Source organism: Amblyomma mixtum, chromosome 6 (assembly GCF_055824585.1).
Source record: "Amblyomma mixtum isolate Tamu chromosome 6, ASM5582458v1, whole genome shotgun sequence".
Classification (NCBI taxonomy): Eukaryota; Metazoa; Arthropoda; class Arachnida; order Ixodida; family Ixodidae; genus Amblyomma; species Amblyomma mixtum.
Genome location: NC_143017.1, coordinates 92167915 through 92180114, shown reverse-complemented (window position 1 = coordinate 92180114; position 12200 = coordinate 92167915). Strand labels below are relative to the sequence as shown.

At 46.5% G+C, this 12200-nt stretch overlaps 1 protein-coding gene across 1 annotated transcript; it reads right to left on the bottom strand.

The window, feature by feature from the left end:
• Window positions 1-8135: 8135 nt before the first annotated feature.
• LOC149339672 (uncharacterized) lies at window positions 8136-11204 on the bottom strand. Its single transcript, XM_089550539.1, has 2 exons — window positions 10918-11204; window positions 8136-8274 (listed from the first exon to the last, which is right to left on the bottom strand). Exons 1-2 carry the CDS (start codon window positions 11111-11113, stop codon window positions 8261-8263), a joined length of 210 nt encoding a protein of 69 aa, XP_089406665.1. The 5' UTR covers window positions 11114-11204; the 3' UTR covers window positions 8136-8260.
• Window positions 11205-12200: the final 996 nt, after the last annotated feature.

The following is a 12200-nucleotide window of genomic DNA, read 5'->3' as shown; positions in this document are numbered from 1 at the left end:
CTGCACTATATAATGCATACGAGGTCTGTTAGAAAAGTATCCGACCTTTGGCCGAAGAAAAAAAACTGGCATAACTGGAGCGTTAGAAACCTAATAACCTTCAGAGTAGTCCCCTTGGGGCTCCATATACATCTCCCAGCGGTGCTGCCATTGTTGAAAGTATTCCGAAAAGGCCCTTTTCGGAATGGAATTTAGCTCTCCTGTCGTTGCAGCCATAATGTCCTTTCTTTTCTGAAATCGCGCTCCTTTCAACGGCCTCTTGATTTTAGGAAACAGCCAGAAGTCGTAGGGGGACATATCAGGAGAGTAAGGAGCCTGTTGAACTACAGGAGTCTGGTTTTTCGCCAGAAAAGTCTGAATCAAATGCGAGGAATGTGCAGGAGCAATGCCGCGAGGGATGCGCCAATTTCTTGTTGACCTCAATTCCGGTCTCTTGCGCCGCACAGCACCGCGTAGGCGATGGAGGACATCCCTGTAGTACTCTTTAGTCATTCTTTGATCCTGTGGGGAGCGTACTCGTGGTGTGCCACACAGAGGGAGTCAAAAAAGCAGTCAGAAAAACTTTGACATTGCTGCGCACTTGGCGGGCCTTCTTTGGTCTTGGTGACATGGAATGCGTCCTCTGTGACGACTGGGATTTGGTTTCCGGGTCGTACCCGTACACCCAAGACTCGTCACTAGTGATTACGGCGTCGGTGAAGTCAGGGTAACTGTTTGTGAAATCCAGCATCTCCTGTGAGACTTCAACACGAGCTGCTTTTTCTCTACCGTCAGCAGCTTCGGCACGAATTTCGCCGCAACTCTCTCCATGGCCAAATCTTCGGTTATAATGGAATGTGCAGAAAAATTGCTGATATCCACCTTTTTCGCAATTTCTCGGATAGTCACACAACAGTCCCGCATCACCACAGCGTTCACTTCGGCAATTACCTAGTAATTTAGGCATGTTGATGGCCGACCGGAGCGTGGCTCTCTCTCCACAGATGTGCGGCCGTCTTTAAACCAGTTGCACCACTGCTTAATCTGTGTGCTGCTCATAGCATCATCACCGAAAGCCGTCTGAACATTTCGAATGGTTTCCACTTGGCTATCGCCAAGTTTCTGGCAAAATTTGAGCGCTGCTCCTCTCGCTCCGCCATTTTCCTTGCAACAAAAAACCGACGAGAGCACTGCGCACTGCCTCACTCAAACGCTGCTTCCCAGCGACTGACGCTATCGGCAGGCGGGATAAAATTCGTGCATGCGCACGAGGGTTTAAGGTCGGCTGCTGTAAGCGCGCTTGTTTCATATCCATCAGGTGTTCGCAAAAAAAAAAAAAATAAAGTCGGATACTTTTCTAACAGACCTCGTATGTTTGGTTTGAGATATCTCGGCGTATTGTTGGAAAATCTAAAAACTCCCTCGGGGTTCTGGAGTTATTTCAACTGCATGCATGATCAACTTGAATACAATGCACATTAACGTGAAAGCGTTTGTTTAAAAGAAGAAAAACGAAACGAAAATTACTAAAGGTAACGTATATATAAGTTAGCGTTCGAACAAGCAGAGTTGCAAAAGCAACCTGCTGCAATTGACTCCTTACAAATTTTAGTAAGAAACAAACGGACAAGCAACGGGTACTAGGCCTATAAGTTGTTACGCGGCATACTGGATGTTCGTTTCCTGCACCCACGATCCCCTTATGAGGAATCGACTGCATATAACGCATTATCATCTCCAAGACAAATATAATACTACTTGATGACAACACTGCAAATCATTTTTTCTATTACTTGTTTTGTTTTTTTGACGTGTCAAAGGCGCCTTCGTGACGGTAAGGCCAGTTCCCTGCCACTATACATGCAACGTAAAACACTCGATTCAAGCTTGTAATGATCCGGCAGTATGCCGAAGAAGACTTGCCCTCAGCTTCAAAACAACGCTTTCAAAAGGTAAGACAAGCAGGAAATGAATACGGGCAGCGAAACAGCCCCTCCAACTCATGCTGCATTGTATACCTGGGTGTCAGCTCCATAAGCAAATCGAAAGGAGAAGGCATTCGCAGCGTTAGAGTTGTAGCCCCCAATTCACAGATGAAGTTTTAGCCACCAGGCACTTTACGCTGCCATCTCCGAAATATTTTCGGTATCTGGTCTTTTGGAGTTTATTTCAGGGTTAAAGGTTTCAGATGTTAGCAGTGAAACATGGTTGCGCGAATTTACTGATTGTTTAACGCAGGCGTTGCCAGCGTACCATCGTGAAGAGACAAATTTGAGCTATAATCCATTTCTTTGAACTCCGCTATGCCGTGTCTCTAAATGACAGCACAATGCTGCTTTCCTCGGAAGAGTAAAATAGTTTCAGAACCCACGATGCTGAGCTTAGTGTTCCTTGACACAAGTGACCAGCACCATACGTAAACCTGTAACCAAAGTCTTGGTGCTAGAAAACGAGGTTCTAAATAGGCAACTTTACAGACCTTGTCCTCAAAGCAAATATCCTAACGTATCGGGGAGAAGTATCCTTTTCGAAATCCTTGCTGCCGGAGACTTGAGGGCGACGAACTCTTGAGCAAGAGAAGTGAGTTTGACGGCTCTAAGTTTTCACCGAACGTGCACGACACGGGGGCCTGTCAAGAGGCGCTCACCTGTCCAGCGTAGCGGCTCGCCGTGTCGTGGTGTGGTCATAGGCGATCCGTGCCTGCTTTGCCCGCACCCGCGGCGAAAGTGGTCCTCGGGGCCACAGCGGCGGCGTCCTCCAGCAGCTGACAGCGCCCAATTAGCGGCCACAAGAGCGCTGACCCTAATGAACGACGCAATCCCTGCAAGCCCATACTAACCCGTCCCCCCCTCCCCCCTCTACCGCTAGCTGGACGCTGCTGGACCCGCACTCAGCCAGCCGTGGAGGGTTCCTTGGCGCCTCCTTCTGCCGTGGTGCCGCTAGTGTGTATGTATGTGTGTGCGGACGTGCCCGTTCACTTCAGCAGTAGTGAGTTGCGTCACCAGCCATTCGGGTGACTCCCACCCTGACCGTGATGCAACAGTGCCGCCCCAAGAGAATGTGCGGGCATTCTCCCCCTCTATGAAGCTTCCTGCAGAAACAAGCGGGTCATCTTTCTGCGCTGACATTCCGCTCGACTTTTCAGCATGTCTAGACAGCGATTAAAGACCGCTGTCTTGTACATCAGACAAAGTAAAAGTTATTTCGTGGTAGAAAATCAATTTTCAAATTGGGACCATTCTTGTGCTAGATTTGAAAAGCCGACATGGTCTAGTACAGTCTTGTACGCTAGTGCACATTGGACCTAGGCTGATTGGGACCCAGTGCATAGCACAATTTTTGCTACGTCTTTCTCTTAATCACCTATGCACAACTTGTTTTTAATTATTACGTTTTTAAAGATCTATTTTGAGTTTTCTTCGACGGTAACTCTATCGTAGTGATAGAGGCGAAAGATTCTTGAGAGGTGCTGGCCCAAGTTTCCGTAAAGCTCTGTCTTTGAATCAAATAACCATAGCTTTCAGAATCAAATAACCATTAGAATCAAATAACCATAGCTTTCTTAACGTTCAAGACAGCAGCTAGCTAGCTGCATATGACTATAAAAAAAGTAAGGAACGCTAATATAATATTGACCTCGTGAATATAAACAACTACGGGACAGTGTTAACAACAAAAATGAGACGGCAAACGTGAGAGTTTCATACTAGGTCAGGCTTCATCAATGCCTGCTAAGGAATATGTGAAACTCTGTGAAGAGCAACTCAGAAATTATGCGGAATTTCAGCTGTTAGATCAAGACATCTCAGATAAGCTTAAGCTTTTGTGAGCAATACAAAACCGATAGTAATTGCAATTTATAAACAGTGCCTTTCGTGTTCGGTTAAAACTCGATTTTCCTCGATTCTTGCAGGCCGAACTGGTTTCTTAAAAATCGAGTTAAAAATTAGCGGATACCCTCTGCCTATTCTAAAACCTCTTTTAACGTATGTTATTCATGAAGCGACTTGGTTTAAAAATAACTGTGAAATGCAAGTTTCAGGAGCCATAGTTCAAAACACGGGTACTGGGCAGCGTCTTGCTGGCGTCCTTGTATTCAGCAGTACCCATATGAACTAGGAACGACGTCCTGTTCCAAGGCTTTTGTATGTTCAAAATGGCCGCCGTGATGTTATAGGAATATTTTCGATCTGTGCAAAAAAAATGCGCAGGTCTTGGACGCAGGAAAAAAATCGCATTTGGTTAAGTTCTTAGGTGCAACCAGCAATTACGATGTACTTTATTAAATAAGGACGAAAAAAATAAGCCATTGCATGTCTCGTGCAAAAGCTAACTATTACAATAAATTTGAATTTGCTGAAAAAATACTATCCCCCCCCCCCCCCCCTAAAAAAAATTACGGGTTGTGGAACATTTAACGCGATAACGGCAAGGGTCGTGTTAAGGGTCGGTTTGAGGGGATAAGGCGAAGAAGGCTGCCTTCTGCAAGACAGAAATTTTCAATGGGAAATCTAAACTATGGGGAACCCTATAATTTCGACGCAGAATACCACAGAAAAGCTTTACGCAAATAGAACACCTCCTCCCCCCTCCACCTCCGCTCAACCACCTGTAGTCATAAAAATATGGCTTGGAGGATTAGAGAAGCCTATTTGTACACGAGGAGGCGCTATATCCTGAACATCTCTGAGCCCACATCACTAACGGGCACATTAAAAAAGTGAATAATTCGTTGATGGCTGTCCCTGTAAAAGCAGAAAAATGGGGCGGCTGCAAGATGACTTGATTAGAATTCTCTTTAATTTTGGCTATCTATCTTTTGTCTTTTTTTATTGCCCAATGCCCTCGTTTTCAGTAGAACAGGTCAGGCAGACGGGTAGATGGTAAGAATGGAATAGAATCAAACGAATAGAACTGTTTTGTAGCGGCCTTCCAATCATTATGTGCCTACATTCACTGATAACAAACAAACTGAGGGTTCAAGGCGTAGTTTATTACTCTGGGAAAGGAATTCACGGAGAAGGCTACACCAGGTGTTCTCGCTTTTCACCTGTATACACATTAGAAATCTACGTTCTTATCTAAAGGAGAATGTGATGGATGAAATTTATAACGAAGAAACATAAAGGGCACACCTTTATTAGTTCAAACTCAAGCACCAGTGAATGAAAAGCTTTTCTAGCATTTTGTTTTTGTTGCCAGGAGCATGACAGCTGCAGAGTCTCGCTCACCAGTACTGCTAAACGCAGAGAACTAACGCTCCTAGTTTTGTTATCTGGCGTTGTACAAGAGTCTTGATAGCCAACATCATTGATATTAAATGCTCTCTAAAATGCGCGTCGATTGTTTACCGCTCCACTTTCACGCCAGCCGTTTTCAAGTGCCAACCAGTAATTTCTTCCTTGTCTCTCGCTTGATCACTGGCAGCCTCGAGAAGCGAAAGTCTGGCCCACACAAGGTTGTAATCATCGAAAAACAAGCGCAAGTTTGTCGTAAAGTTTTTAAACAAGCGCGAGTCTAACAGCCGCAGCCTCCTTATCCCCGCAGACTACATATACAGTCGAACCTCGTTATAACGAAATAATGGATATAACGAAACAATGACGATTCTTCTTGGAAGCTAGGTCAACACGGGCTATAACAAAGGTATGGTTATAACGAAGTAGTCACCGGGCCTCTTCATAGTATTGAGGTTCAGCTGTACTCGGTTCCCTTTCATAAAATTATGACACCTCAATTTCAATGCCACAAATTCAACAAATTTAATGCAGGTCCTGAGTAGGATCGGAACCGAACAGTGCACTACCACCCACAGCGCTTATGCATTTGTGTCCCATACCGACACAGTTGCCTCACCAACCAGTAACCTTTGCATGGGCTTCATTGTCTCCACGAGCCCGCCCACCTGCAGACCTTCTTTCTTGCTCATCTTTGCATGAGTAGTTTGCTAAAGGGCCAAGGCCCGAAGGCACAGAGCCCCTCATTAATTCGAACGCCCCCTCCCTCTCCATCCTCCCCCGCGCGGCGGCGACATTGGATTCCCATGTCTCGGCGTAGTCGGCGGGTAACCCAGTTGGTCGAGACAATTGCAGCAGCCTACACAGAGCCCCCAGCGCCGGCTTGAACGAGACGGGCGAGCGCGGTCGCCGGTGGTGTCAAGGCGAGTCCTCTTCCGGCGATGCCCTTTTGTGTCCGCTCCGGCGGGCATCGCTCGCCACGCTCGTCGCGGCAGAAATCGAAGGCTGCCGCTTTGGCAATAGAGGTGCTTTCTCTCCGCGAGTGTCAAGGTGCTTCCTTGCATTGACACGTGCCTTGCTTTCGAGGCACCCAGAACCGCCTTCTGGATCTCTTTGTTCGTGACTTCGATCAGGGCTGTTTTCTTGCAACAGCGTATCTCTCTAGCGATGCAGAACAGATCTGTAAGGAGTCAGGGAGGCTGTTGAGGGGAGGCAGCAAGAATGTTTTATTAATCCGATATCCGGTTCGTAAGCTTTGCCAGGCGTTGAGCGCAGCTTGTCTTGACTATGGCTTGTGGCAAAGGTGGCCGAGATTATTTGTTTGAACAATAGCACGGCAAATTAAAAGCACTCCCCGCGTTAAAGCCTAAGAAAAGAATTAATTTATATGATTCCGACTCAAGAAGCCTTGAATTATTGAGCTGGTGGCTTTGAGTTCTGCACAGCGACTGAATGGCAGCTGTGCTTCAACGTCCTTCAGCTAGCGGCTTTTCCATGGTGGTGTTTATGGAACGGCTTATATACAGTCCCTCACCTTGTTGTTGCACAAGCGCCAAGGCTTTATGAATTGTGTGTCCTTGTATTGTTCTGTTTGTACTTGCAGCCATGTCGTCTTTTCAAAAGTCGTTACATCTGACTTTTGAGAAGAACGCTTGTACCGCTCCGAAAGGGAACTGAACATGAATTTATTCCGAAAACTTAACTCCTGCATGTTCATTCTCGATGCGTGGAATAGCTACGCGCTCCCGCATTTGTTGGCGCCAACGTTTTCGAAGAGTGCGCCTGCAGTTCACGAAGTTAACGAAGTTCAGGGCATGTGGCATTCCTTGGGCTACGATCGCTGGCGTTAGGGCTCGCCACGCAAGGCAGTAGTGGGTTGCATGCATCAAGCGCATTCGCGATTGTATAGACGTGCACAGAAAGGAGAAAAGGGAAAGAAGGCTTTCATCCACACAAGGCGAATCACTGTATCGCAATCTTGACCTCACTGCTTTCGTTACCACAGATATGCTTTGCGAAGCTAAATATAAAACATTCACTTTTTCAGTTAACAACATACAATCAAGTCAGAACTGATCAGTTAAATTGCTCTCGTATTCAGTAATTACAGGCTATAAATTTCACGCTCATAAATTCAATTCCAACGTTTTGTTGGTCTGTTGGTTGTATAATGCTTTCATCGGTGTTCGATGAATTGGGGTTTTGTTGATGGTGGTAAATATTTTTCTGTTTCATCTGTAACTTTACTAAAATGTCAACCACTTAGTGTTTTAGCGAATGTATCTCTCTGCTTGCCTCAATAAATGGGCTTTGGTAGAGCTGCCATCACCATCTGGCTTCACGGTTTGTTCTAAAAAAAGCGTTCAGTTGTCAACAGCAAATGCTGGGCAGCTGGCAGCACCGTAATTTTAGCAAAGGCTGTTCGGCGAATCGGTTCTCGGTGGACTCTAATTTCAGCTTGCTTTATGGCAGTTTTATGGGCTTCAGTGTCCAGGAAAAATTTTTGCCGCTTTTGCAGGGTTGACATATTTCGTTCCTCTTTTTTTTTTTTTTTTGTTAACATTACACAAGCCGTACAATTGCGTGGTTTCATTTACTTCCTAGCTGGAGATGGAAAGCTCATAAATACTTCAGAGAAATAGTATGCAAAGTTGTAGAAAATGTTAGAAAACGATAACTCAAGCGTCACACGCGAAAAATGATAAAGGGTAATGTTAATGTACTGAAATTTAAATCCTGTCGTTGACGTCGACCAGAAAGCTTCGCCGATTTTAAAGGTGGCGGGATATGGTGAAGCCGGGGGAGTGAGGTTGTGCACAGTTAGTCTGTGGGGCATAACCGAGCAAGCATTGGCATGACGGTACGATCAATGTGTAATGAAAAGTCACATAGCTCAAATAAATTCAGGTAGAAGTAATCGACAGTTTGAGGTATGTTTTATTTCTCCAAAAAGGGAGAATAAACAAAAAATAACGCCATTCTCATTTCAGTGGAACAGAATGTTGCCCGCAACAGCCCCTGATGTCCCATGGTATTCTTGAGCACTATCCACGAACTCCTGCATGAAGAAAAGCAAAGAGGAGGTGAGAGAGAGCGACATCAATGTGAAAACTTTACCCGCTATGTTCGACATCCCATTTGTAGTCTATGGATCTCCGCAAGGTGCAGAAATTATGATAAGAACTCCGACCGTCATTTACTAGTACAAAGAGCGTGACGTAAAATCGTGACTGGTACGAGAGGAAACAATCTTTTTGCAAAAAAGTACAAATTTATGTTCATATATCTACTAAATTTGATAATGAAATTTGGATGTTACAGGCCAAGAAGAAAACTATAAATAAAGAGAAAAACTGTGCTTTTCGGAGATAAATATGGAGTAATCAATTATGAATGTTCGAACATTGTTCCCTATCATATTGCTTGCGATTGCCCACCTTAATAACCGCGTTGCTACCGCGATACAAGAGAACAGCCAGAGTCAAACGAAGGCGAATATATTGAGCTCGTCCTACCCGTATAAGGCGCTCTACAGCAGCTCGATTTCAAACAGAGGTCGTCCAGTATACATGGGAATATCTGACTCCTTGGTTATATCATTGGTCGCCACATTTTTGGGGAGAAAGTGATGGTCATACCCAAGGAAGAACTATCACTTTTGGCCCGCTGCGAAACCGATTACTTTCCTACTAATTTCGACGTCACGCTGCTAAGTTTAGACAGGATTAAAAAGCACTTTTCATTTTCTTAACTACTTCGTTGTACACGCCAAGCGCAGCCGAATAAGAGCAGTGCCTCGTTTGTCGAACCACAAACCAAAGATTAGTTCGATGCAGTGCCTTACTCGCTGGACAAGCTAACCCTGTTGTGTGCAAGAGTGACCTACGAAGACAATATATGCATAGGTGTTGCAGCATATGAGACCTCTTTGCTTCTGGTAATAGAGCTACACTGCTACTTTACCATGAGTTGAGTTTGCGGGCCGCCGGGCAGTGGGCCATCTGCCTATCACCCCGGGCGCCGTTGACTTGGTCTTTGTCTCAAGATTTTCTAAGCGTCTTTTCGCGTCGTCCCCACCCCGGCGAACGCCGTCTGGCCGTTCGTAAACAGACAGAGCAAACGCTGCTGTCAGAAGACTGCCGCCCCAAAAAAGTAAAAGTAGTAACGGCAGTGAGGGGTGCCGGAATGGGACCCGCTCCGCGGACAGTGCATGCGCGTCGCGCACCCCTGCCTATTGTCTGGGTTAGGTTTTAGGGCTTTTCGAAAACGGCGTCGAATAGTGTCAAAGAAAGCTTGAAGGACACTTGAGGGGGGAAGCTTGCGTGGGAGGCAGCTGGGTGCACGTGCGAAAGGTCGCGCTGCTAGATGGCGGGTAATGAGTTGTGCTTGCTCTGCCTCTGGCCAGAGGGCTCAGATGCCACCCTGTATCTGTGTTTGGAGCCACAGCTGATGGAAGTTGTGCTTTTGTGCATTTTGTTGTCTTGTCAGTGTGTTTTTTTTTAGTTTGTGGAAAAGCGCAAAAGCGCGATCAGCTCGATGAAAGGCATGCGGTCCTCGCGAGAAAAAAAGCTCGTGGGTACCGGCGTGTCATTGGTCTGTTCAATTGTAGAGAAAATGCTCCGATTGGTTCTAAGAAGCTCATTTCTCATTGGACACTAAAATGATCCCCAGAATGCTGGGGAAACGGATTTAAGGAGGCGTTTTGGTACCAAAAGGGGAGACTTGGGCAAGGACTCTTGGAGGAGAGTCGGAGTTGCGAGAGACGGACAGGGTCTAGCTTTGCGCGGGCCACATTCCGAAGAACGAGGAGCCGCTACGTGTAGTGCTAGCCAAGTCGGTCAGGCAGGACAGAGTTTCGTAGGGGCGAACTCTTGCCTGACGCTTCCGATCATTCTGGATCCTAGCTACCACCCTGGTCGATGTATAAAAAGTGTAAATAATTTGTAAATAAACCAAGCTGTACATTTCTGCAAAGAAGTTCATCTACGCCTCATCTTCCTCCTGCAACGTGTCGCGCCCAAACGGACCCCCGTCTCCACCACCAGGGGAGGACCTGAGCTCAAGTCGAACTCCTTAGCAGAGACGTTTTATTCGAGCTACCAAAATTTTTATCAGGGCACATTGTATGGTTTGCTTCTTTGCTTTTTCTGCTCCAGCTTACGAATGTTTGACACATAAATGAGTGCGACTGCCTACCAGCGGGCCAGCTTTTCTGCTGCTCCGTAGACCGAGACTACGTCTCGCTCACAGAAAAATGCCCTTCAGGAAGAAATGATTTTGCTCCTCCCAGATACCTTTAACTTGGTTTCCGTATTTTATACCCCCCCCCCCCCCCGCCAAAATATACAGCCCAAAGTGTTTGGTTGCTGTCTTTCTTCTTTCACTCCTACCTTCCTCCCTTCCCTTACGGCACGGTTCAGGTGTCCGCCGAGATATGTGAGACAGGTACTGCGCCATTTCCTTTCCTCAGAAACCAGTATACCAATTTTTGGTTGAGGGGCCTGCAGAATGCTTTGTTATGCACCCTCAGAGACTGTAATCTCTCGAGAGAAGAATGGCTTTGCGCCCTCAATCCACTCAAGGTTTGGACTGTTTGATGTGCTAGGGAACCACGCTAGACAGCATAGAAACAAACTCCTTGGGCTGTATAATTTTGACGGGCATGTACATCGCCAAGGATGTAGAGAACAGCAGTACTTACCTCTGACACACCAGGTTCCTCCGCAGGGCTTTCGACAGCACTCAAGTCCCCGGAGGGCGCACTGCCTCGGTGTGCACTGGGAGAAAGAGCAGTCGCTGACCTGGCCCTGGGTGCTGGGACAGCGGCCCACCACGGGAGCTGAGACCGCGCATAGAAGGAGCAGGACGGTCAGGGCAGCGACGGCGTTGCACTTCATCTCGTAGGATTGTGTTGTTGTGGCTCGGTCCTTCCAGTCTCAGCAGGACGTGTCTACGAGTCTGTCACTACTGCTCCCCCAGCTAGCGTCTCTTATATGCCTGCGCTGCCTTATCAGCCTCTTACCTGGAACCCATGCGCCGAGACCGGTTTGTTTTGGTTGCCCGCTGTTTGAAACTGCAACACGTGAGAAATGCGTTGCCTGGCAAGATACCAAGTTTCGCGAATTACTTTCAGTACACTGGTTTCTCTGTGAAAGGGTTTGTTTACCCCAGTCACCACGTGCGGAGCCATTGACTTGTTTGGCTGCAATCGGGTGTAGGCGCAAGTCGGAAGAGACGAGTCGGTTTTGGTTCGCAGAGTGGCAATGGCTGAGCGAGGCGGCGTCTGCCGCTGTCGCGTGCCTCGACTTACAAAGCAGCCACCCTCTGTATATAGGAGGAGGAAGCATTTCTCGGTCAGAAACCCCTTGGTCTGCTTTGAAGCGACCTTCATTACTGTTTCGTCGCAGGTCGCAATGAGCGGCTATGGGCGAATACTGCTCAAGGAAAAAGGAGTTGCTCGTGAGCTCGCCGAGTTTCCCAACCTTGGTCGGTTGCCGGGGGTATTCCGTGCCTTTCGCAAGGTACAAGCGGGCCCGATGGCTGCTTGCTGTCGCATGTTCTGTAAATGTGGAAATAGCCTGTTTTGTATGTGTATGTGCGAAACGGTACACAGAACAGGACTTAAGTTGACATCTGGTTAACTAATATACAACGCTAAAAAAACATAAACAATTGAGGTAATTGCAGAGAACTGAACAGAACGGCACCTACGATATGCAGCGTCTATTTGTTGAAAACCAGCTCACTACTTCATGCTTCATTACAATTTGAATAAAAAAATATTGCTTTGTTTGGTAAAAAAAAAACACTTATTCATCATGTAACCAACCGCAGTGAATGAGTGGCCAAAATTTTTGATTGTATATTTTAACTCGCTATGAGATGCAGTAAGATACACATAGCAGGAGAGAGAGAGCAAGAACACAATGCAACGAATGTTTAAAAGTTTAAAGACAGAGCAAGCAACACTAACTCTGTGAGCAG